We start from the raw sequence: 25,184 nt of genomic DNA on the forward strand, positions 1-25,184 counted from the left end.
AAGTCCCATCTGCTCCACTTCCCATCTAGTTCCCTGCTAATTCACTTGCGAAAGCAGTAGAAGATGGCTCAATTCCTTGGGCCCCTGCACCCACTTGGGAGATCCATATGAAATTCCAGGCTCCTGGCTTTGGCCTGGCCCAGCTCTGGCCATTAGAGCCATTTGGGGAGTGAACCAGCAAATGGAAAATTCTGTGTGTGTGTGTGTGTGTGTGTAACTCTGCCTTTCAAATAAATAAATGAATCTCTTTTAAGTTTGTAAAGAAATGGAGTTAAATGATAAGTTTACTTTGATTCCAAAAGATTGAAATCTATGCATACAAGTGTCTTCAAAAAGTCCATGGAAAAGCATGTTATGAAAAAAAACCTAGGAGTGGATCTCAAATTTTTTTGCATCAAAATAAATTTATTTTTTAGCAATTCTTATTTATTTGAGAGAGATCACTTAGATAGATGATAGATGCTAGATATATAGATAGATATCGGATTGATAGAGTAGACAGATGATACATACATACATACATACATACATATAACCATACATAAATTTGAGAGAGAGAGGTCATTTCCCCAAATGCCTCCAACAGCTGGGGACTGTCCCCGCTAAAGCCAAAACCCTGGAACTCAATCCAGGTCTCCCAAGTGCTTGGCAGGGACCCAAGTACTGAACCATTGCTTGATGCCAACCAGGGTCCATATTAGCATGAAGCTGGAATTGGGGACCAGACCTGAACTCAAATCCATGTACTGTGATATCAGATGTGGATGCCCCAAGGAATGTCTTAACTGGTAGGCTAAATGCCTACAGCAACCATTGTTTTAATTTCATTTTTCCAGGAACTTTTTTTGAAAGATTTATTTATTTATTTGAAAGAGTCACACAGAGAGAGAAGGAGAGGCAGAGAGAGAGAGAGAGAGAGAGTGGTCTTCCATCTGCTGGTCCACTCCCCAGTTTGCCACAATGGCCAGAGCTGAGCCTACCTAAAGCGAGGAGCCAGGAGCTTCTTCCAGATTTCCCATGTGGGTGCAGGGGCCCAAGAATCTGGGCCATCTTCTGCTGCTTCCCCAGGCCATATCAGAGAGCCGGATCAGAAGTGGAGCATCTGGGACTCTAACTGGTGCCCATATGGGGTGCCAGTACTGCAGGCCACAGCTTTACCCGCTATGCCACAGCACCAGCCCCTCCAGGAACTTTTAAAGTCCCCTCATGGTCTCACATTTCCTGGGCCAGAACTAAAAGTAAGCAAAAAGAAAAAAAAAAGGAGATATTTTTTAAAAAAAAGTACAATGGCCACCCTAATGTCAAATTACAGGGGACTAGCCAAGTAAATATGGTGTATCCAATCTCACTGAAATATGGTGGAGCCACTAAAGAGCTAATTATGAAAACTATTGAGCAACATGGACAATGCTTCTAATAAAGTATAATAGACAAGAGGCACAATGCAAAACTGTATCTGTGCTGAGCTTTACAATCCTATAAAAAGTATGTCTGCACATGGTCAAGAACAGGAAGAGAACTGTGAAGAAATCAAAATTTGATTGATTGTGGGTAGCAGGCTTGCTGATTTTTTCTTTCCCTTAGATTTCAATTAATGTTGTTATAAAGTTGTTTGTACAAAGAATAATAAAAGCCATTAACATATAGAACAATTACACTGGCAAATCATTTTTTTTGTCAAGCTGAGAGACTGAATCCTCATTTCCCTGAGCCAGCAAACACACTTGGAAGACATCAATACAAAATTAGGTTTCTTTCTTTGTGGAAAGAAGCAGCTACAAGGACTGGGGAGATGTAGCCAACACAGTGTGGGAAGCCCTGCATCTGAACTCGAGCTCAGGCCCTTACTTTAGGTCTCTAGAGGAAGTTATTTCACCACCACCCCCACCCCACCCCCTTAGCCTTAGTTTCTTCATCTACAATGTGAAGATAACAACATGCACTTCCAACTTGAAGGGCTGTGATCAGGTGCAAATGACCCTGGATGTTTTCAAGGGCCTTGTGAGGTGTAAAATACTGGACAAGTTAAAGCTTTATCATGTTGTGAAGTGTACAAATACTTTGAAACAAGGCCCTACTATGATTTGGATGTCCCCCAAAGGTTCAAATGCTAGAAGTGTGGACCCCAGTGTGACAATGTGGAGAGGTGATGGAAACTTTAAAAAGGGACCTCGTGAAACATAGTTAGGTCATTAGGGGTGTACCCTCAGAAGGAATTAGCCTAGACTGCAGTTAGTTTTGAGAGATGAGTTGTAAAAGAACAAGCCTAGCCCCTAGATCCCTCTGGCTTCCTGTCTCGCCATGTGATCTCTCCCTCTTACATGCACCCCCACCATGATACATCTGCCATACTGTAATATAGCCAGGGGGGCCTCACCAGAAATCAAACACATGAGGCCATCTGATTATGGAATTTCGTCTTCCAAAATTTAGCTAAAGAGCCTCATTTCTTTTTTAAAAATATTTATTTATTCATTCATATATTTGTTTGTTCGAAAGTCAGGGTGATAGCCGGCGCCGCGGCTCACTAGGCTAATCCTCCACCTTGCGGTGCCAGCACACCGGGTTCTAGTCCCTGTCGGGGCGCCGGATTCTGTCCCGGTTGCCCCGCTTCCAGGCCAGCTCTCTGCTGTGGCCAGGGAGTGCAGTGGAGGATGGCCCAAGTGCTTGGGCCCTGCACCCCATGGGAGACCAGGAGAAGTACTTGGCTCCTGCCATCGGCTCAGTGCGGTGCGCTGGCCGCAGCACTCCAGCTGCGGCGGCCATTGGAGGGTGAACCAACGGCAAAGGAAGACCTTTCTCTCTGTCTCTCTCTCTCACTGTCCACTCTGCCTGTCAAAAAAAAAAAAAAGTCAGGGTGACAGAGAGAGAAAGAGAAAGACTTCCACATGCTGGTTCACTCTCCAAATTGCCTACAAAGAACCAAGGCTGGGCTAGGTCGAAACCAGGAGCCCAGAACTCCATCCTGGTCTCCTGCAGGGATGGCAGGAGCTACCTCACAAGGCGTATTAACGGGGAGCTAAATTGGAGTAACTAAGACTTAAACCATCACTCTGATATGGGATATAGGCAACACAAGGAACAGCTTAACCCACTGTACTACAGCACCTGCCTCTACTTCTTTTCTGTATATATTATTCCTCCTCAAGTATTTTGTTGTAGCTACAGAAAACAGACTGATACAGGTGCTATTCTCCACTATCCCGCTTCAGTTGACAGAAAGGCCAGCCTGAGTCTGCGCTGCCGAGCCTTTGGTGAAAATCTTAATTTCTCTCAACAGCAGATTTTCTATTTCAAAAGTCAATCTCTTGGCCGGCACCGCGGCTCACTAGGCTAATCTTCCGCCTTGCGGCGCCAGCACACTGGGTTCTAGTCCCGGTCAGGGCGCCGGATTCTGTCCCGGTTGCCCCTCTTCCAGGCCAGCTCTCTGCTGTGGCCCGGGAGTGCAGTGGAGGATGGCCCAGGTGCTTGGGCCCTGCACCCCATGGGAGACCAGGAAAAGCACCTGGCTCCTGGCTCCTGCCATCGGATCAGCGCGGTGCGCTGGCCGCAGCGCGCCGGCCGCGGCGGCCATTGGAAGGTGAACCAACGGCAAAGGAAGACCTTTCTCTCTCTGTCTCTCTCTCTCACTGTCCACTCTGCCTGTCAAAAAAAAAAAAAAAAAGTCAATCTCTTGTCAGATTTTCCCAGAGCATAGAGAGCGGACTGTGAGGTCGCAGGAACAGGATGAGGCTTCCAATTACCCCACGCCATTCAGGTGGGGGGTGTCCTCTGAGTCCTGTTTCTGGCATTGGGGGAGGGAGATGACACAGAGTGACCCCTGGGAATTCCTTCTGTGGAATTTGTAGGACTGGCCTCGGCTGAGGGTGATGCCATTCAGACCTTTAAAGCCTGTCTCAGAGAAGGGCCGTGTCCTCTTTGTGCACCATGCAGGAAATAAAAGGCACGTGCCATCTCTAGCACCCTGCTCCTTGAAAAAGTTGAGACCTCTTTTGGTGGCTACATAAGTGAGAGTCATGATCTACAGAACCGAAAAGCAACCTGCTCGTTCTGAGGGTGAAGATAGCTCCCCACTCCCAGCACTGTCAGGCTTCTACCCTCCCAAACATGTTTTAGTTAGAGAGACAATAGGAGGGATACTAGAAAACAGATCAGCTCCAACAGCTCATCTTCTCTTGAGCTAGGCAGTAGTCTAAGCACTTTGCAGATGTTAACTCATTTAGTTCACACAACTTTGTGGCTACAGGTACATTTCATATCTCATAAAGGGAATATACAGATTGGAAGGTAGGGAGTTGGGGGCCATGTTGTGGTACTTCAGTTAAAATGCCACTTGGAATGCCCACATCTGATATCAGTGTGCCCAATTTGTGTCCTGGCTCCATTTCCAGTTCAGTTTCTGAGAAAGTCATACCCTGGGAGGCAGCAGGTTAGTGGCTTGAGTGCTGGCTGGTGTGGGCATTTGTGGATGGGATGGAAGATTCTCTCTCTCTCTCTCTCTCTCTCTCTTTCTTCTTCTTCTTCTTCTTCTTCTTCTTCTTCTTCTTCAAATAAAGAAATTTTAAAAGTTTAAACAGATTTCTGGGGCCAGCACTGTAGCACAGCAGGTTAAGCTGCCACCTGTGATAACAGCATCCCGTATGCGCACAGATTGGAGTCCTGGTTGCTCCATTTTTGATCTAGCTCCTTGCTAATGCACCTGGGAAAGCAGCAGAAGATGGCCCAAGTGCTTGGGCCTCTGAAAACCATGTGGGAGACCTAGGTGGAGTTCCTGGATCCTGGATTTGGCCTGGACCAGCTTCAGCCATTGTGGCCATTTGGGGAATGAACCAGTGGAAGATATCTGTATCTCTCTGAATCTCTCTCTCTCTCTCTCTCTCTCTCTGTCACTCTGCCTTGCAAATAAAAAAAAGAAAAAAGAGATGAGAAATTATAGATTATGTTACTGTTTATATATTATTAGTGGAGACTCAGATGGGTTAAGTAACTTTCCCAAGGACACACAGGCAGTAAGTGATGATGCTGGGATCTGAGCCCAGGCAGTAGGGTTCCTAAGTTTATCTTCATGTTTTGAAAGATGTATTTATTTATTTGAAAGGCAGAGTGACAGAGAGAGAGAGAGAGGAAGAGACAGATACAGAGGGATCAATACTAATGCCTGGACTCCATCCTCCAGAAGTTTCGGTCCAGCTGGTGTGAGATGGAGTTCCCCTTCAGGGAGTATTTAGGGTGAGACAAAACGGCAGTTTCCACAGAAGCCCCTCAACTTGAAAACACACGCATCTCTTCCATCCTGACAAACATCACTCCCATCCGTAGCTCTGCCTCTGCCTCCACCTATGGCTCTGTCTCTTTCCTCTCTAACCACAGCCAGACTTCCTGAGAGGGATATCCACTCCCCTCCCATTTCCCTCCTTCACCTGTTGCAGTCTGGCCTCTGTGAAGGCATCCTTGCCAAGGTCACCCCCTCAGAGTTGCCAAAGCGAACATTCACTGCTTGGGCCCCAGCCCACTTTGATTCTTGAATGTAGTACTAACCATTCATTGCTCCTAGAAACTGGCTCTCACCTAGCCTCAGGGACACAGTGCGTTCTCCTTGTCTGGACATTCTCCTTCAGTCTTTTTTTTTTTTTTTTAGATTTTTTTTTAATTTTTTGACAGGCAGAGTGGACAGTGAGAGAGAGAGACAGAGAGAAAGGTCTTCCTTTGCCATTGGTTCACCCTCCAATGGCCGCCGCGGCCGTCCCGGCACACTGCGCTGATCCGATGGCAGGAGCCAGGTACTTATCCTGGTCTCCCATGGGGTACAGGGCCCAAGCACCTGGGCCATCCTCCACTGCACTTCCCTGGCCACAGCAGAGAGCTGGCCTGAAAGAGGGGCAACCAGGACAGAATCCGGCACCCTGACCGGGACTAGAACCCGGTGTGCTGACGCCGCAAGGCGGAGGATTAGCCTAGTGAGCCGCGGCGCCGGCCAATTTATTTATTATTTATTTGAAAGTCATAGTTACACAGAGAGAGAAGGAAAGGCAGAGAGAGAGAGGTCTTCCATCTGCTGGTTCACTTCCCAGTTGGCCACAATGGCTGGAGCTGCGCCGATCTGAAGCCAGGAGCCAGGAGCTTCTTCTGGGTCTCCCACATGGGTGCAGGGGTCCAAGGACTTGGGCCATCTTCCACTGCCTTCCCAGGCCATAACAGAGAGCTGGATCGGAAGAGGAACAGCCAGGACTCGAACTGGTGCCCATGTGGGATGCCGGCACTGTAGGCGACAGCTTTACATGCTATGCCACAGCGCCGGCCCCCTCTGCTTCAGTCTTTTTGGTTGGCTTTTACACCAGGCCATACAAATGTGTTCTGAAGGCGGGGGCTTCCAGGCACCCAGGGGTCCGACCCTCAGACTGGAGAGGATTGTCAGTGCAAGGGTGGTTCCTCCCAGGGGAGCTTCCTAACACCTTCCCACAAGCTACTTCCACATCTCTGTCTCTCAAAGACAGAAATGAGAAGCCCGCTCACACTAGGTATCTCGCATTCTGGGAGTATGAATTAGCGATGCCTCCTTTCTGTCATATTAGAAGACAGGTACTGGGATATGGGCTCTATCCACAGCCCACGATCGTGTTACCAGTGTAGTCGTTCAGTACCAAGTACCAAAGGAGGCCCTGTGTAACCAGTTTCCAGCATGTGTGACTTGTTTCCTGGGTATCTGTCCTTCTAAACATACAAGATGTTCTCTGTGTTTTAAAGGCAGTGACTCTCTTGTGCTGTGCATCCTGGGAAATAGGCTTTGATAGAATCTGCAACCTTTTGGCTGGAGTGAAGATGCTCCCGGAGAGGCCTAACATAGGGCTCTCCCAACACTGTGGAGAGCAAGGGTGGATGCCAAGTCGCAACATTCCCTAAGCATTGGGCCTTGGGAAAAAGCCCCTTCCCTCCTTTTTTGAGCCTCAGTTTCCCCCCTGTGAAATGGGACTGGTCGTCATTAGCTCCTACGTGTGATGAGGAGAATAGCAGAGAACCTCTGCATTCTGTAGAGTAGGCCCTTGCTTTATGGTTGTGAAATTGCATAGAATTGCATCCAGCCATAGTTCACAGAATCGGTCCAGGCCAAGGGAGAAAGTGTGTGTGTGTGTGTGTGTGTGTGTGTGCAGGAGAGACTTGCAAAAAACAAGGCCTATCTCTGTGCACGTTTCTCCTCTGGGAAGGAAGGGGCCCGCGCGGTGACAATAGACCAGGGGCGCTGACTCAGACAGCCAGTTCCTGTTCATTTCCCTTCGCCACAGGACAGCAGCTGAGCGGGAGCTCAACCCTCCGTGCAGCTCTGAGTCCGGCCTGTGGCTGAGAACCTTACCCAGAGAAAGATAAGCTCGACTCACGGCTCCCTCGCTGGGCCGCAGTGACTGGGCTGCTGACAGGACTTGTGTGGCTCTGGATCGAGGGCCAGGGGTGGGAAAGAAGAGAGAGGAACTTCACTCTTTGAATCCTGAGTTGGTTTCGCTGCGCTGGGCTGCCCAGGAACAACCACACCAGGCAACAGAGCATGTGATTAATGGGCCAAATTGACCCAGGCAGGATGCTGGGAAACAAGGTTTAGGAAGAGTCCTTGGGCGCCCCCTGAGGAGCCTGGGGACAGGGTTCAGAACAGCGTGGAGCCCAGCAGCTCCTTGCCCGCCGTGTGGGCTCACCACACAGTTCTGTCTTGCATGAGGAGTTGCTGGAGGTGGATTCTTGGTTATCCACACCGCTAGGATGGAGAGAGCAGAGTCTGTCGCTGTCTTCTGGAGCCGGGGAGGTGAGTGGTTGTGGGAGGAGGGTCGTGCACTCAGTGGAGGGAGAAAGGGACAGAATTGGGGCTGGAGGAGGAGCTTTCTGCACTGGGAGCTGTGCTGTGGCAGCCTGGGCTGACTTGAGAGGGAGTGGGTCCCTAATTACTAGAGGTGTGCCAGGGGATTCACTTGGGGGGGGGGGGGGAAGGTGGATGTGATCACATCCCAACCCTGATGTTCTGGGCTAGGAAAAGTGACTGAGGAAGTCTGTGTGTGTAAGAACTACTACATCTCCTGTTGTCCGTAAGTTGACTTAACATGAATTCTGGGAACTTGGTCCTTGGATTCCCATCTTGGTGCTCTGCCTCCTGGGTTCCTGCAGAAATGCCGAATTTGCTTTCGCAATCCCAAAACCCCCCTCCGGGGGAGGGGGCGGATAAGGAGAGGCAGGAAAAAGGTGTGTACCACGGGTCGTCTCTGCTCACAGATCACTACTACTAAGGCACCAAGTCCTTTGTAGTCACGGGTAAAGCCAGACCTGTGATTCTCACAATAAAGCAGAATCCATCTCAGGGTCCTGTGCCATAGGACTTCTGTGAAGAGAATAAGACAGAGTAGGGGACGCGACTTGAAAATGTCTGGGAAGCTACTGTTGCAGTTGCAGCGGTGTGTGGCAGGAGAGACCGTGAACCCGTGCTATGTCTCTGGGGTTCCAGGTGGCCCTTTATGGCAACAGAACACTCAGAAAAAGTTTGTGATTAAAGCAACTAGAAAACAGAGCCGTGAGACCAAACACAAAGTCGCGGGAGGACCACGTGCTTCTTGGCGTGGAGAAGAATTGGAGGAAAGCTGTCTTTGGTCTTAAGGTCTTTGAGGGGTTTCACAGGGTGAAGGGAGTACATGGGGTCTGAGTGGGATCTCAGGTGGCAGAGCTGAGACCTGTGCTCAAGGAGAAACTTTCAGACAGATTCTCTGTGGTTGCAATAGGCTGCCTTGAAGAGGAGGTAAGGGATGGGTGCCTTTGGACAGGTCGCCTTTTCCGACTCACAGATGAGCCTTTGAGAAGCCAAGGGCATGGGGGATGGGGCCCTGCCTTCTTCCCAGGGAGGGGGAGAGGGAAGGAGGGGCCACTGTACCTGGCATGGAGGCCCGGCCCCACCCCGACCCCTCTTCCCACCTCCACAACCTGATCCGAGTACCCTCCTGATGGACCCCTGTGTCCACTCTGTGGCCCATCCACCCTGAGAGCAGAGCAAGCCTCTGAATAACAGAACCAGAGGCTGACAATCCTCCAGTGCTCTCCCATTGCCCGCTGGTGAAAGTCCGGATTTTATTTCTCTTCTCTATTACCTCCCTTCTACTCTCTAAGCACAGAGCAGGGATAAGATCGTTTCTCACTCTCACATAGCTCTGACATTTCATAAATCTATGTCCTAGACAAGTGGAAAGGGCTATATTTAACCTTCCGTCTTGTAGCTTTGACTGGAGGGACTTGCTTCAGGCACTGCCTTCCAACGCGATGGGAGACCGGTGGTTGCCTTTGTTCTCTGCCAGCCGAGCCCAGCCGCAAGCAGCCATAGAGGACACAGGCGCCTCCCCCTCTGATGAGAGAGAACAGGCTGCTTGGCCAGGCCTCTGCCCAGAGCCTACAACATCCCCTCTGTCTCTCAGTGAACAAAGTTCCCATCCCACCCTCTGAAATGACCCCCTCGACTTTCTTGTCTACAAATACTTGGAAGTCTCCTCCTAACCCTATGGAATAAGCGCAACCATGAGACAGATGGCCTAGAGGAGTGGGCCCAAGTTTAGGAGGAGAGGGAGCAAGAAATTGTGTTGGCACAGGGTCTGGATGTGCCTCAGAGGGGGAGGGGAAGCAATGCTAAATAAGGAGAAGCCAGACTGGTCCTGGAAGATTTTCATGTATTGCCTCGTGTGAGCCACACAACTATCCTATGAGATACTGCTAACATTGCCCATAGTATAACCCAGTGAGGAGGCTGGGGCTCAGAGGAGTAAAGGAACTCATCCAAAACCACACAGCTAGCTAGAAAGTGACAGAACTGGCACTGAACCTAGGCTCGTCAAACTTGAAAGCTTCCTGGCTTTGCCCAGTCCCTGGATGTGTCTGTCTCCATGGGCACCACCCTTTGCAGCAGTTCTGATGTGTCGGCCTCCCTCACTTCCTTGAGATGCTTTTGCAAACCACTGAGCCCTTGGCAGGCTCTTTTCACATTGCCTACCTACATCAGGTCTCGGGCCCACTGCAACCTCTACCCCTAGCTGAGGAGCCCAGCCCAGTAGTATCTGCTCTTGAGCTTCATAGGCTGGCTTCTTCCATGTTTGATTCTCTTCTGCCTTGCAGTTACCAGTAACAGCCCCTGGGACCAGTAGCCTGACACAATAAGCTATATACTGTTTTTGCCTATGTCCGTCTCCTGGAGTACTAACATGAGCTCCTAATGCAGCCTTGGGCAAAGTATGTCCCTCCTGTGGCCTCAGTTTCCCCAGCTGTTTAGTGGGAAGATAGGAACATCTATTCGGACCCTTCCAGGTTCAAGAGTCTAGGAGCATCAGAGTCTTGCCCTGTCCCCAGCCTCACACCCACTACTTTCTCCCCCACAGTGCTGAGGTTTGGAAACCTTCAGTGAGCCGCGCGATTGTTCCAGAGAGCCAGTAACAACCACATGAGTCGGAATCTGTATTGCTTACCAACTGTTTTCACAGTCAGCAGGGTAGCAGGGAGGAGACTCCAAGGTGATTAATGGTACATGGTACAGCTTTAAAGAACATTGAATTACATGGTGAGAAAATGATTCTCTTTTCCTTCTCTTTCCAGCTTTCTGGGGACATCAAGGAGAAAGTCTCAGTGTAGTGCTATTCTTCATCCTCTTTAGTGCTTGCTAATCTTCTTTCCTAACAAAGCAGAGCAGGCCTTAGGCTCAAAGACATTGACAGGCAACAATATCTACATGAAATTTAATAATTATTCTGCTCTGTTTCCATTGTATTTCTTTCTGCAGCTACTTTCTAATTATGGCAAGTGATATTCCTTTTGTTTTGGTTTCTGGTTACCATATAAAGTTACTTTGAATGCAAATTTATTTAAGCAAAAAATTCATTTAGAGCAAAAGAGTAAGTGAATAGTAAATAGAACCTCTGGTGCCTAGAGATAGCAGAACTTGTTGAAGTGCTACCAAAATGGCTGAAGCTTGGCCAACACTGGAATGTGGCATGGGTTCAGCAGAAGTTTACTGAGTACTAGCTTCCTCAGTGTGGCACAGGAGGCCCTGCAGGATCTGCCCCTATTGTTGTCCCGGACTTCATTTCTATCTCCTGTCTCCACCCTACACTCTTTCATAACTTCTGGCTTGCTGGCCCCTCAGTCTGGAATGACTCTCCCACACCCCCTGCCCACCCATCAAACTCCAGCTCAGCCTTCAAGATTCATTTTAAATGGTACCTCCTCTCGGAAACCTTCCTTCAAATCCGCAGATTGAGTTTAGCTTAGCACCAAGTTCATGTCTGTATCATTAACATCCTTTACATTGCTGTAATTATTTGTTCACAGGCCTATATCTTCCATTCTTTTGGGTTCAAATGCATTTTATAAGGAAAAACTTGTAGGAAGGGAGGGAGTGAGGGAGAGAGAGAGGAATGTGACTGTGAGTGAAGCCTATGAACAGCAACTGGGCCCTAGGGACTGGTGCAGGTCCTGGGATCACTCAGAATGGAGGATTCCCAGATGCTGAGCCAGAGCCACAAACCTAGCCTGGGGACCACCATGTGGCGGGGAGCATTGCAGCTCACATGTGGGAAGTTTTCTGGAGTTCCTTGGAATCCACATCTGAAATTTAAGGGTCAGGTGAGCTATTGGTTCAAGGGAGAAGTTGGGCTGCAAAACTATCCCAATGGCAGCCTCAACTGACCCCTGGGGGAGCTCTGGAGCCCAGCTGCCCCTTTAGAGTTGTTCTGAGTTAGGGTGAAGGGACCAGTTCTTGGATGCAGGCTGCCCCCAAGGAGGGAGCATAGCCTTGGGCAAGGCAGGGCTGTCTGAGGGGGCAGCTGGACATTTCCCACAGAGGGCCAGCAACCAGCAGCACTCTTGGAGCTGAGGGAATGAAGAAGGTGTTCAGTTCCAAAGGGACATCTGAGTGGCATATCGGCCTGTCCCCCACGGGGGTCTAGGGCTTCAGTACTGGGGAAGCAGGCAGAAAGCAGTGATCAAGAATTGGTGGCTGAAAAGGTCTAGTAAATTCTTGTTAAAAGAATGAATGACTGGTTGTGATGTTCCAGTCTTACTGGAACTTACTGTACTTACAGGCAAGGAGGCTACAGAGACCAATAAGTCACAGGGAACTTCTGACATAATTGACACAACAGAAACGTAGAGATATGCTATTCCACAACACTGTGATGAGTGCTACATCGGGGCTACATACCAAAGACCGTGCTTCCTCATTACTTTGTTCCTGCTTCTCTTGGAAGCCTTATCATCTGACCCTTCCAACAACCCTCTGAGGCATGAAGAATTGTCCTCACAATTGAAAAGTGAGGCCCAAGGATTGGCTTTATTTTATTTTAAGATTTTATTTATTTATTTGAAAGGCAGAGTTACAGAGAGAGAGAGAGAGAGAGAGAGAGAGAGAGAGAGGTCTTGCATCCACTGGTTCACTCTCCAGATGGCCACAGTAACCAGAGATGCGCCAATCTGAAGTCAGGAGCCAGGAGCTTCTTCCAGGTCTCCCACATGGGTGCAGGGGCCCAAGGACTTGGGCCATCTTCTACTGCTTTCCCAGGCCATAGCAGAGAGCTGGATCAGAAGTGGAGCAGCCAGGACTAGAACTGGTGCCTATATGAGATGCTGGCACTGCAGGCAGCGGCTTTACCCACTACGCTGCTGTGCTGGCCCCCAAGGAATGGCTTTAGATCTAATTGCAGATCAGATCCCCCCAAGCCAGGATGATCCCCGCAGGGTCTGCTTTTGTAGCTCACGCCCTCTCCCCACCCCCCAGCCCTTCTCAAAGACCTGTGCAGCCCTTTGCAGTTTAAAAGGCGCTTATTACATACATTTCATCTTGACAAAGCCCTGTGAAACGGCAAAGTAAGGCTATCAGAAGGAAGTAGGTCTTCACCTTTATTTTCTTAACCTGCTTGAAGCAGCTATATTGAGATCATATTTATAACACTGACATTCTTTTTATTCTGGTTTCCTTTTCCTACACATTCTTAACCACCTGTGAAATTCTCCTCTTGCATTCATCTGTTCTTCCATATTATGTCTCCAAAGTGAGAAGCTTGTGATCAAAATCCGGTTAGTTACTTCTGAGCTGTGATGGGGAAGGGGTAGGAAATACAAGTTTTTCAAATTAGCCTTATCAAAAAAGAAAAACATACTTGATTTTGAAAAAAATATTTATTTTCATTTATTTTAAAAGCAGAAGTCAGAGTCAGAGGGAGATCTCTTATGTGTTGGTTCACTCTCCAAATGCCTTCAACAGGCAGGTCTAAGCCAGGCTGAAGCCAGAAGCCAGGAATTCAATCTGGATTTCCCATGTGGGTGGCAAGGGCCCAAGTACTTGGGCCATCATCTGCTTCCTCTCAGGGTGTGCATTAGCAGGAAGTTTGAACCAAAGTGGGGCTGAGACTCGAACTCAGGCATTCTGATATGGGATGCGGGCATCCCAAATGGCATCTTAACTGCTGCACCAAGTGCCCCCCCTGACATTTTCTTAGTTTGAAGCATAAAGACATATTAAACCAGGAATTCCTCTGATTTTATGTGTGGTTAATTATCCTTGGAGAGAGTTTTGTTTGGGAGGGGTGGTACAGTCTGAAGAAAAGGCCACTTAGAGGCAACTAAAACTCCCCTTCGTGGAGTGGAGTCTCAGCCCGCAGCCACTCCCTGCTCCCTCCCCACCCCACCAGGGATGTGCCCTCTTCCCTACCTGTGTGCCCACCCCCTTCCTCCTCAAACTCCAGGCCAAGTCCCTTTTTCCTCTTAATTCCATTCCCTGACTAAAACATTCCTCAAGACCTCCTTTCCTGTCAAGTGCCACTGAAGGCAAATCTTGAGGATGAACAAAAAGAATTATACCATCTCTCCAGTGGCTTTCATTGTGGTCCCGATGGTGCCAGAATTTCCCTAAAGCAAGGCTTTTCTCTAGGGTTCTCCTCGCAGCAGCTATCACACTGTGGTGAACCAACGGTTCCAAAGCAGAAAAATCTTCATAGGTTCCCAGCAAAAACAAAGATGCACTGTTGCTTTGCCTTCATTCCCCATCATTATCACAGGACTCTAATTAAAATGTCCTGTCTATTTGGAACTACCAAAATACCATGCTGGCCTCATTGGTTACATAAGGGGGCCCTCATTTCTACTCATTTCCTTTACTTCCTTGTAGGGAGCATGCAACAAGTAATAGGGAACCAAAGAAGAGCTCAGGATCTGCTTTGTAATTGAAAAATCAGCAAAGTGAATGAATTACCTTTATCAAAGTATAAATTTTAAAGAACTAAAAGCATGACTCTGATTCAAATATGTAGTGATCACGTGTCAAAGATTTAACTCAATGGTGAAGGAACCAGCATTACACTAAAGGTGGTTTTTGGAAAGATGTGAGAGGAGAGGGCATTTAGCCCAGTGGGTTGAGACACCCATGACCCACATCAGAGTACCTAGGTTTGATTCCTGAATCCAGCTTCCCAATACAGACCCTTGGAGGCAGCAGTGATGCTCGAGTAATTGAGTTCCTGTCACCAATGTGGGAGGCCTGGATTGAGTACCCAGCTCTTGGCTTCAGGGCCAGCACAGCCCCAGCTGCTGCAAGCATTTGGGAAATGAACCAGTGAATGGGGGCTCACTCACTCGTGCATGCACTCCCTCTCCCCTCTCTCTAGTAAAAAAAAAGACAGTTAAATATAGAATTAATATAACCCAACAATTCCGTCTCTAGACATCTACTCAAAATAATGGGAAACAAGGACTTGAACAATGTGTGTGCATGAGTATTCATAGCAGCATTATTCACAGTCACTGAAAGGTAGAAACAATCCATTAACAGATGAATAGGTAAGTAAAATGTGGTATATATACACAGTGGATTACTATTTGACCATAAAAAAGAATGAAGTTCTGACACCTACTACAATATGAATGAGTCTTGAAGGCATTGTGTTAACTGAAAGAAGCTAGACACAAAAGAACAAATATTATATGATCACACTTAAATGAAATATCTAGAATAGGCCAATCCGTAGGGACATAAAATAGATTTAAAGTTACCAGAGGCTAGGAGGAGAAAGGAATGGAAAGTTATTGCTTAGTTAGTAGAGTTTCTGTTTGGGATGATAAAAAATTTTCAAAATACATTGTGATGGGTCCAGCGCCTTGGCGCACTAGGTTAATCCTCCACCTGTGGTGCCGGCATCCCATATGGGAGCAGGTTCTAGTCCCGGCTGCTCCTCTTCCAGTCCAGCTCTCTGCTGTGGCCCAGGAAGGCAGTGGAGGATGGCCCAAGTGCTTGGGCCCCTGCACCTGCATGGGAGACCAGGAGGAAGCACCTGGCTCCTGGCTTCGGATCGGTGCAGCTCTGGCCATTGCAGCCATTTGGGGAGTGAACCAACGGAAGGAAGACCTTTCTCTCTGTTTCTGTCTCTCGCTGTCTGTAACTACCTGTCAAATAAATAAATAAAATCTTTAAAAAAATAGATTATGATGATGGTTGTACAACATTGTAAATATAATTAATGTTATTGAATTGTACACTTAAAATGGAAAATTTTATCTTATATATATTTTACCACAACAAAAACAGTAAAGAGAGAGAGAGAAAGAGAGAGAGAGAGAGACTTCAGAAGAATGCTGTAACAGCATAAAAACAAATTGGGTGCAAAACTGGTGGTCCAGCTAGGGTTAAGCTACTACCTACAACACTGGCATCCCATATGGGTGCTGATTTGAGTCCCAGCTGTTCCACTTCTGATTCAGCTCCCTGCTAATGCTCTTGGGAAAGCAGTGGGAAATGGATCAGGTTACTGGGCCCCTGCCATCCACATGGGAGACCTGGGAGGAGTTCTGGGTTCCTGGCTCCAGCCTGTTCGAGCCCCAGCTGTTGCAGCCATATGGTGAGTGAACCAGTGGATGAAAGATTCTCTCTCCCTCTCTCTAACTCTGCCTTTCAAATCAATAAATTTTTTTAAGAAAGCAAAGATACACTAAAAGTCACAGGAAAGAAAACACTTTTTTTTTTAAAAAACTGGATATTTGTGCAGAGTAATGCAAGGGTATTTAAATTTTTTATGGAAAAATTGATTTTTTTATTTTTATTTTTTGACAGGCAGAGTTAGTGAGAGAGACAGAGAGAGTTATAGACAGGAGAGAGAGACAGAGAGAAAGGTCTTCCTTCTGTTGGTTCACCCCCTAATGGCCGCCACGGCTGGCGCTGCTCCGATCCGAAGCCAGGAGCTGGGTGCTTCCTCCTGGTCTCCCATGCGGGTGCAGGGACCCAAGCACTTGGGCCATCCTCCACTGCCCTCCCGGGCCACAGCAGAGAGCTGGACTAGAAGAGGAGCAACCAGGACAGAATCCGGCGCCCCAACCGGGACTAGAACCCAGGGTGCCGGCCCCACAGGCGGAAAATTAGCCAATTGAGCCACGGCGCAGCAATGGATTTAAAAGACAAATTTTTGTCCAAAAATACTGAAATCCATGCATAGTTTTTAATTAAAAATTAATGAATAACGCATGTTATTAAAAACCTATACATGAATTTCAGGATTCTAGTCCTAAAATAAACACCATTTAATTCCATTTTCTATGAACCTTTTGAAGTACTGTTGTATAGCCTTTGGGACTATCTTTTCTATTGAACAGAATTTCATTTCATTTCTACCAAACATCCAATGCAACTTACCAGTCTTCTATAAGTTAACCTTTATCTTGACCAAGTCTGCCCTGAGTCAGTAGCAAGCAGCAAGTGGAGCAGCTTCATGGATGATGTTCTCATATGTTCCTCAAATGGTACTCGGTGATCTTTCTTGCCTTGTTGTCAAATTTTCGGTAATTTTGCCTCATACCTTAAATAATACATGACAAAGCAGGACTCCCCCAGAGGTCTCCATGAAAACACCTTCACACTGGCTTCAAGGCCTGACTCACAGACATTAGCATCTAGGTGAAATCTACCGGGGCCACTTATCAGGCCCACTCAGGTCCGCACTGCACATCACCGCCAGACTGACCTTTCAAAAAGTCACTTTCATTGTGTTCCTCCCACGCACAAGAACTGAAATGACTTCTGAGGCAGCCCACACTTCCTAGACCGGTTTGCAGAAGTCTCTGGAGTCCAGCCTGGCTAGAGACTTGGAAAGAAGCTTTGAAATCTCCTCCCCCTTTGTGGCCAGCCAGGTTGGCGTATCCGCACTCCTGGCTTGCCTCCCCTGCTTCTATACTTTTACTCAGGCAAATAGGCTCACTTTAAATGCCTCTCGCCCATCTCATCCTGACTGGACTATGGCAGGGTTTCCCACATTTCAGAAATCCATGTACCACTGTCACAAATTATGTTCACTTTCTGTACTATCTTCTTTAAAAAAAAAAAAAGATTTATTTTGATTTATTTGAAAGATAGAGTTAGAGAGAGAGAAAGAGGCCTTCCATCTGCTGGCTCACTCCCCAGTTGGCTGCAACAGGCAGAGCAGAGCTGATCTGAAGCCAGGAGCCAGGAGCTTCCTCCTGATCTCCCACACAAGTGCAGGGGCCCAAGGACTTGGGCCACCTTCTACTGCTTTCCCAGGCCATAGCAGAGAGCTGGATCAGTAGTGGAACAGCCAGTTCTCGAATCAGCAGCTATATGGGAGGCTGGCGTTGCAGGTGGAGGTTTTAACCCACTGCGCCACAGCGCCAGCCTATCTTCTTTAAAAAAAAAAAAAATTTTGTTTATTTGAGAGGCAGAGATAAAGGGCTCCTGTCTACTCATTCACTCTCCAGATGCCCTCAACAGCCTGGGGCTGAGCTAGACCCAATGCTGGGAGCATGGATCTCTCTTTTTTTTTTTTTTTTTTTTTTTTTTGGACAGGCAGAGTGGATAGTGAGAGAGAGAGAGACAGAGAGAAAGGTCTTCCTTTTGCCGTTGATTCACCCTCCAGTGGCCGCCGCGGCCGGCGCGCTGCGGCCGGCGCACCGTGCTGATCCAAAAGCAGGAGCCAGGTGCTTCTCCTGGTCTCCCATGGGGTGCAGGGCCCAAGTACTTGGGCCATCCTCCACTGCCTTCCCGGGCCTCAGCAGAGAGCTGGCCTGGAAGAGGGGCAACCAGGAAAGAACCGGCGCCCCGAGCAGGACTAGAACCTGGGGTGCCAGCGCCGCAAGGCGGAGGATTAGCCTAGTGAGCCGTGGCACCGGCCAGGAGCATGGAACTCAATCCAGGTCTCCCACAGGGGTGGCAGGAACCCAATTACTTCAGCCATCACCACTGTTTCCCAGGATCTGCATGAGCAGGAAGCTGGACTCAGGAACTGTGACTGAAACTCAGATACTTTTATGTGGGACATAAGATGTCTTAACTACTAGGCTAAACACTGGCTCCCCTATCTTCTAATTTTTTAACAAATCTATTTTTAAAACGTTTACTTGCCCACAGCTGCAGGGTTGATTTGCTATTTAAAGAAATAAGTTCGTTGGTGTACCACCTCAAATCACCTGAATTTCCTACTTCGTTGGGTTCTGATTGTTCCATGCATGTAGCCTCAGTTAAGACACCTTTTTTTCTCCCTCCAGCACACAGCCCCAACCTAAGCAGCTGGCTGACTTCACTCCTTATCCTCTTCTTGACTGTCTGTGGCTTTGTTTTATTTTGTTGTGAAAGATTGATTCATTTATTTGAAAAGCAGAGAGAGAGAAGGAGAGACAGAAAGAGAGAGGTCTTCTGTCTGCTGGGTCATTCCCCAGATGACTGTAACAGCCAGGGCTGGGCCAGGCTGCAGCCAGAGGATAGAGTTTCTTCCAGGTCTCCCATGCGGGTGCAGGGGCCCAGGTAACTGGGCCATCTTCTATGCTTTCCCAGGCCACAGCAGGGAGCTGGATTGGAAGTGGAGCAGCTGGGACTCGAACCAGCTACACCCACTACGCCACAGTGCCAGCCCCATGACCTTTTTTTGTTTCCACAAGCTTCCTGTCAAAATGCTGAGGGCTTTCCTTTTGCAACCTTTAGTACGCACAGAAATATTGAAAACACTTCCTGTCCTCCAGTGACTTATATTCTAGCTAAGGGAACAAACTCAGGTGTTCTACACGAGTGTAAAAAGCTTCCTTAACCATCAGTTTCCTCATCAGCAAAATGAGAATAATAATGCTAATACTGGCCTTGCCACTTCATGAACTGGATGGGAGGCACATATGAATCAATAGTATGGAAGTGCTTTCTAAAGAAGAAAATGATATCCATATTTTAGTTAAATGATACCAGAAAAGTTAAATAACAATGCAAGATAACCAAATAAGGTCACAAGGTAGTTTCCTAAGTTCCAGCCGAGTCCCTATGGTACTCACTGTTTAATGAGCAGAAGGATTCAATAAAACACAATTATCCCTCAATAGCCATGGGGGATTGGTTCCAGGACCTTCCACAGACAAAAAAAAATCTGCAGATGCTCGATTTTTTCCTATCTATGTCGTTTTTGAAAGACACAGAGGCATATATATCCCATCTGCTAGTTCACTCCCCCAAATGCTTGCAATAGCCAGAACTTGGCCAGGTCAAAACCAGAAGTCGGGAACTCAATCCAGGTCTCCCACATGGATGGCAGGGACCCAAGCACTTGAGCCATAACCTTCTGCTTCCCAGAGAGGCATTAGCAGGAAGCTGGAATCAGGATTGGAGCCAGGACTCAAACCCAGACACCCTAATATGGGATGTGGGCATCCCAAGTGGCATCTTAACTGCTGCACCATATGCTCATATCATCTATGTCTTTGTATCCATTAGCCAATCTTTGTCCACTCTCATTTCCCCTCCACTCACCACCCTCTGATACTATTCTACTCTATTCTGTGAGTTCAGCTGTTTCAGATTCTCTATAACTCATACAAGTGAAATCAAGCGTCATTTGTCTTTCTGTGCCTGGCTTATTTCATTTAACATAATATCCTTCAGTTCCATACATGCTGCTGCAAATGGTAGGATTCCATCCTTTTTAATGGCTGCATACTATTCTACTAGATAGATAGATATAGATGTAGATATACATATACATACACATATATAGATATATTTGCTGTATCCATCGTCATCTGTTGATGGACACTTAGGTTGATTCCGTATCTTGATTATCATGAATAGTACAAATATGAGAGTGCAGATGTCTTTTTGACATACAGATTTCATATCTTTTCAATGTATACTCCATGGTAGAATTGCTGGATCATATGGCAGTTCTGTTTTTAATTTTTTATGGGGCTTTCGTACTATTTCCCATAGTGGCTATACTCATTTACATCCTCACCAATGCTGTATTAGTAATTCTCCTTTCTCCATATCTTTGTCAACACTTCTTATCTTTTGTCTTCTTTATATAGCCATACTAACTGGAGTGATAATTGATTGTGACTTTGACCTGCATTTCCCTGGTGTTTAGTGATGTTGAACATTTTTTCATATGCCTGTTGGCCATTTGTGTCTCATTTTGAGAGATGTCTAGTCAGTTCTTTTGCCCATTTTTCATTGGATTATATGGGCTTTTTGCAGTTGATTTGTTTGGGTTCCCTGTATGAAGAAACTTCGAAAACTTCATGGAAAACGAAATTAAAGTATAAGTTTATTTTGATGCAAATATATTGAAATTAATTCATGGATTTTTCATAATGCCCATTTTTCTTGAACTTTTTGAAGACCTTTCATGTATTCTGGACATCAGTCCCTCATCCAATGTATAGTGAATATTTTCTGCATTTGTATAAGTTGTCTCTTGACTCTGTTGATTATTTCCTTTGCTCTGCAAAGCTTTATAGTTTGATATAACCCCACTGCTCATACATTTTTCACAGATAATGCCAAATTGCTCTCCAAAGAAGTTGTTCTGCTTGACCCTCTCACAAACCTTGTATGAGTATGCCTATTTCTCCATATCCTCTCTGCCAATCACAGCATGTAATAAATCTTTTAAATCTGCACTTGGAGAACAGAACAAAAACCTATGGTGTTGGAGGTGGGAGTGCAGTCAGGAAAGGCAGAGATTGCCCGGTTGTACCTCATGGGTATTGTTTGAGGTTTCCATTACAGCTTGGTGGTGGACTATAGCCCAGAAGCATTGTGTCCCCAAGACCTTATGAAGCTAGTGGCATCAGGAATACACATGATCCACTAACACACATGGTGTTGGTCCTCGACAGCCAAGAGAGATTCTTTTGGTCTTTGCCATCCTTTTCCTGCTACCTGTAGAAACGTTTCTGGACCTCCTTGTACACATCAGAAACCAGAACCAGGAAGCCTGGTTGGCATTCTACTGGCAGAGTAGGGTCACTCACAAAATTTATAAGGATATCTCAAAAAGTTCATGGAACAAATAGAATTATATAATGTTTTCATTTTGAAGAAAAAATTTGGACCATGCATAGTTTTTACATAATGCACATTTTCCATGAACTTTCTTTTCATTCATTGTACCTACATTCACATACATGCACCAAGAGGATCAAATACAGAATTCAAGACCCAGATTCAGAAGTGCAAATCCATCTCTTGTGAACCACAGTTCTGTGGGCTTGGGGGCCCCAGGAACATAGGTTAGATGACCTCTTTTAAAGTCTAAGAATAAGTTTGTGCTTCATTTTCCTTGGCTCGTGGAACCTGAATATAAGGATTCATGCATGAGTGAAGGAAAGGAAGACATTTTTACAGCCACTACTCTTCACAACTGAGGCTTCCCTCAGGAGTGCTGGACATGACGAACAAAGCACCTGCCACTTCTGCCACTCAGCTTCCATCACAGTCTGTCCTTCTGCTACTCATGGCCTTGTTTTCCCTGCTGCATGTGGCTTCTGTTTTCTGCTGTCTCTCTGGACATCCTCTGGCTCCTAGAACACCTCATGTGCTTCTCTATACATACAAGAGGACTTCAAAAGTATGTGGAATCAAAAATTGGAATTGAAAAATAAGTTTATTTTGATGCCAAAAAGCTTTGGAGTCCAAGTATACGAGGGGGTCTTCAAAAAGTTCAGGAAAAAAGAAAGGCAATAAAAAATTATGCATGGGCCTCAAAAAATTTTTGCATCAAAATAAACTTATCTTGTAATTACATTTTCCATGAATTTTTCAAAGTTAAATGTGTGTTATTTATGTCTTCATTCCTCTGAAAGAGGGACTGTCACTGGATCAGCTGTTACTCTGCAGTCTAGGACATCCCTATCAGCCTAAGTTCCCAGTGCAAAGAAGTTCATAGGCAACTGGACACTTTTAGACCCAACTGGAAGATGGCTGCCCTTGACTCAGGTACAGGCTTCCTGCTCCATTCACTTGTGACCTAAAGAACAGTGCCTGGCATAGAGTAGCCACTCAACAAAGTATTTACTGAGTGAGTCAGTAATAATCCACAATTGAGGGATCACTTATATCTACTTTGTTCAGAAGGAGGCTATGAATGAGACAGGTATGCAAAATGTTCTAGGCTTCCTATCTAATACATTAGGCTCCAAGCCAAATTCAGCAAATCAGCTACCTGGGTTCCTGTTATACTTCTGTGTCCAAATATGGAGGAGCTATGTTGAGAAGAATACAGGCTTTGTCACCAGGCATAGCTGAGTTCAAATCCTGACTATCACTACCTGTGTGTCCTTGGACAAATTTCTTGACCTCTTCCTTTCCTTACCAATAAACTCTTACCAATAAACTGAGGCTTGTAATATCTACCTTGCAGTGTTGCTACAAAAACGAGTCTAGAGATTGAATGCAAAGCACTCACTATAAAGCCTAATGCATAATGACAACCAAGAGGTATTATCTATGGTGATTAGTAAAATAATTTCTAAAGTTAAACCTTCTGGCTTATCTCCATGAAGCTTGTAAATACAGGTATACTTGTATTCCTAGACATAAGTTTGGATTTCCCAAGTCAACAAACAGCCACATACCAGAAACACTTCCATTTATTGATGTTTACAACTAAAGGAAAAGGCCTTTTATTTCTGCTGGTTGGTTAACTTGGAGACAATGCAAACCATTTCATCAATTTGTTAACGTTCCTTTCAAGTACTTATGAATTCTGTCTTAGTCTGGTAGTTTCACAACTTGAGTTCCAATGTATTTTCTGGACTATTTCCTTATTTTTTTAACCGATTGCCAAGAAAGGAGTCTGCCGTGCCATGTGGAATTCTGGTCAGATTCCCATGTGGCTGTACTAAGGGTATCTTCATATAATACACAAGTCACTTCCAGAGTACCTGACTCTGTGTTGTGAGCCAACACTACTTCTTTGGTCCAGAAGTCAGAGTGCAGTAAGAAACGGCCTGCATCAAAAATAAATAAATAAATAAATAAATAAATAAATAGGGGGCCGGCGCTGTGGCACAGTGGGTTAACACCCTAGCCTGAAGCACCGGCATCCCATATGGGTGCCGGTTCAAGTCCCAGCTGCTCCCAATTCCGATCCAACTCTCGCTATGGCCTGGGAAAGCAGTAGAAGATGGACCAAGTGCTTGGGCACCTGCACCCGCGTGGGAGACCCAGAAGAAGCTCCTGGCTCCTGGCTTCAGATCGGCTCAGCTCCAGCCGTTGCAGCCAGTTGGGGAGTGAACCATCGGATGGAAGACTGACTCTCTCTCTCTCTCTCCATCTCTTTTTCTCTCTCCCTCTCTGTAGCTATGCTTTTCAAATAAATAAATCTTTGTTTTTAAATACTGTCGTGAACATCCATGGTGATTCACCTGTATGAGAGTCTTCTAGGGTATAAATATTTAGGAATGCAATAGCTGAGGTGAATGGTGAGAGTATAACTTTTTTTTAAAAATGTATTTATTTATTTGATAAGCATAGTTACAGAGAGAGGGAGATACAGAGAGAAGGGTCTTCCTTTGCTAGTTCACTCCCCAAATCGTAGCAACGCCTAGAGCTGAGCCAACCTGAAATTAAAAGCCTGGAGCTTCTTCCAGGTCTCCCACGTGGGTGCAGGGATCAAGGACTTGGGCCATCTTCTACTGCTTTTCCAGGCCATAGCAGAGAGCTGGATTGGAAGAGGAGAGGCCAAGACTAGAACTGGCGCCCATATGGGATGCCAATGCCACAGGGGGAGGCTTAGCCCACTATGCCACAGCACCAGCGCCTATATTGTCTTTTTGATCCAGCCATTTCACTTTTTCATATTTATTCTGAAGAAATCTTTTAACTTGGGTACAAAAAAAGCATGCACAAGAATTTAAATTGCAGCACGGTTAGTTGTTATTTTTAATTTTTTGTTACACTCTGTGTGCTTTTGATTACAAGACTATCAAGCATACAAAGAAAATTCTTCATCCAGTAACTACATCTAAAGCACAAATATTTGAAAGAAAGAGAATAAACATTTGTTAAATTATGATATGATTAAATCATTGACCAACTAGAAAATTTTTATGATAAAGCCAGAAAAAAAATTGTAAAATATAATTTTTCCCAGAAACATTTTATTTAAGAAATACAAACTTCACGCTTTTCATAAATACAACTTTAGGAATATAGTGATTCTTCCCACCTCCCTCCCACACTCCTACCCATCTTCCTCCTCCCTCTCCTATTCCCATTCTTAGTTTTTACTAAGATCTACTTTGAATTAACTTTATACACATACGATTAACTCTATACTAAGTAATGAGTTCAACAAGTTGTATGAAAAAATAACCGTTCCTTAACAGTCAAGAAAAACAAAGGCTGTTCACATTCAAGACTGTGCATCAATACATATAACAATGTGGCCCCAAGCATGAATTCTGTCCAAATATTTCAGATATTAGAATTTAAATAACACAGACTGAAGTAGAGGCCAACAACTTTCAGCAAATAACCTTCTGTAGGAATAAAAATTCTGTAGGAATAGAAATGTAAATCCAAATATCAGTGCATTATTTATTAGTTTACATACTTTAAAAAAGTTTTGCTTTGCCTGTTACAGACTAGGTAGAGAGAATATTACATGTGTTCTAACTGATTACCACTGACTGCAAAGATGGCTAACACACTATGTTTTTAAGATTTATTTTATGTATTTGAAAGGCAGAGTTATGGGGTGGGGATGGGAAGAGAGACAGACAGACAGACAATCTTTCATTTGCTGAACTGGGCCAAGCAAGAGCCAGGAACCTGGAGCTTCGTCCAGGTCTCCCATGTGGGTGGCAGGGGTCCAAGCACTTGGGTCATCTCTGCTGCTTTCCCAAGCCTTTAGCAGGGAGCTGAATCAGAA

At 46.0% G+C, this 25,184-nt stretch overlaps 1 protein-coding gene across 5 annotated transcripts in view; it reads left to right on the forward strand.

The window, feature by feature from the left end:
- The window catches only part of NHSL2 (NHS like 2), a 305,885-nt gene that overhangs the window by 215,838 nt on the left and 64,863 nt on the right, over positions 1-25,184 (forward strand). Inside the window, exon 1 of one of the 5 annotated variants that reach the window (XM_008272793.4) lies at positions 7,226-7,789. The exons of the other annotated variants lie outside the window; for them this stretch is intronic. Coding sequence (XP_008271015.3) covers positions 7,747-7,789 — 43 coding nt within the window. The 5' untranslated portion in view covers positions 7,226-7,746. Of the gene's footprint in view, positions 1-7,225; positions 7,790-25,184 lie in introns of those variants that run through there. 5 annotated transcript variants of the gene reach the window in all.

This window comes from Oryctolagus cuniculus, chromosome X (assembly GCF_964237555.1).
Source record: "Oryctolagus cuniculus chromosome X, mOryCun1.1, whole genome shotgun sequence".
Lineage (NCBI taxonomy): Eukaryota > Metazoa > Chordata > Mammalia > Lagomorpha > Leporidae > Oryctolagus > Oryctolagus cuniculus.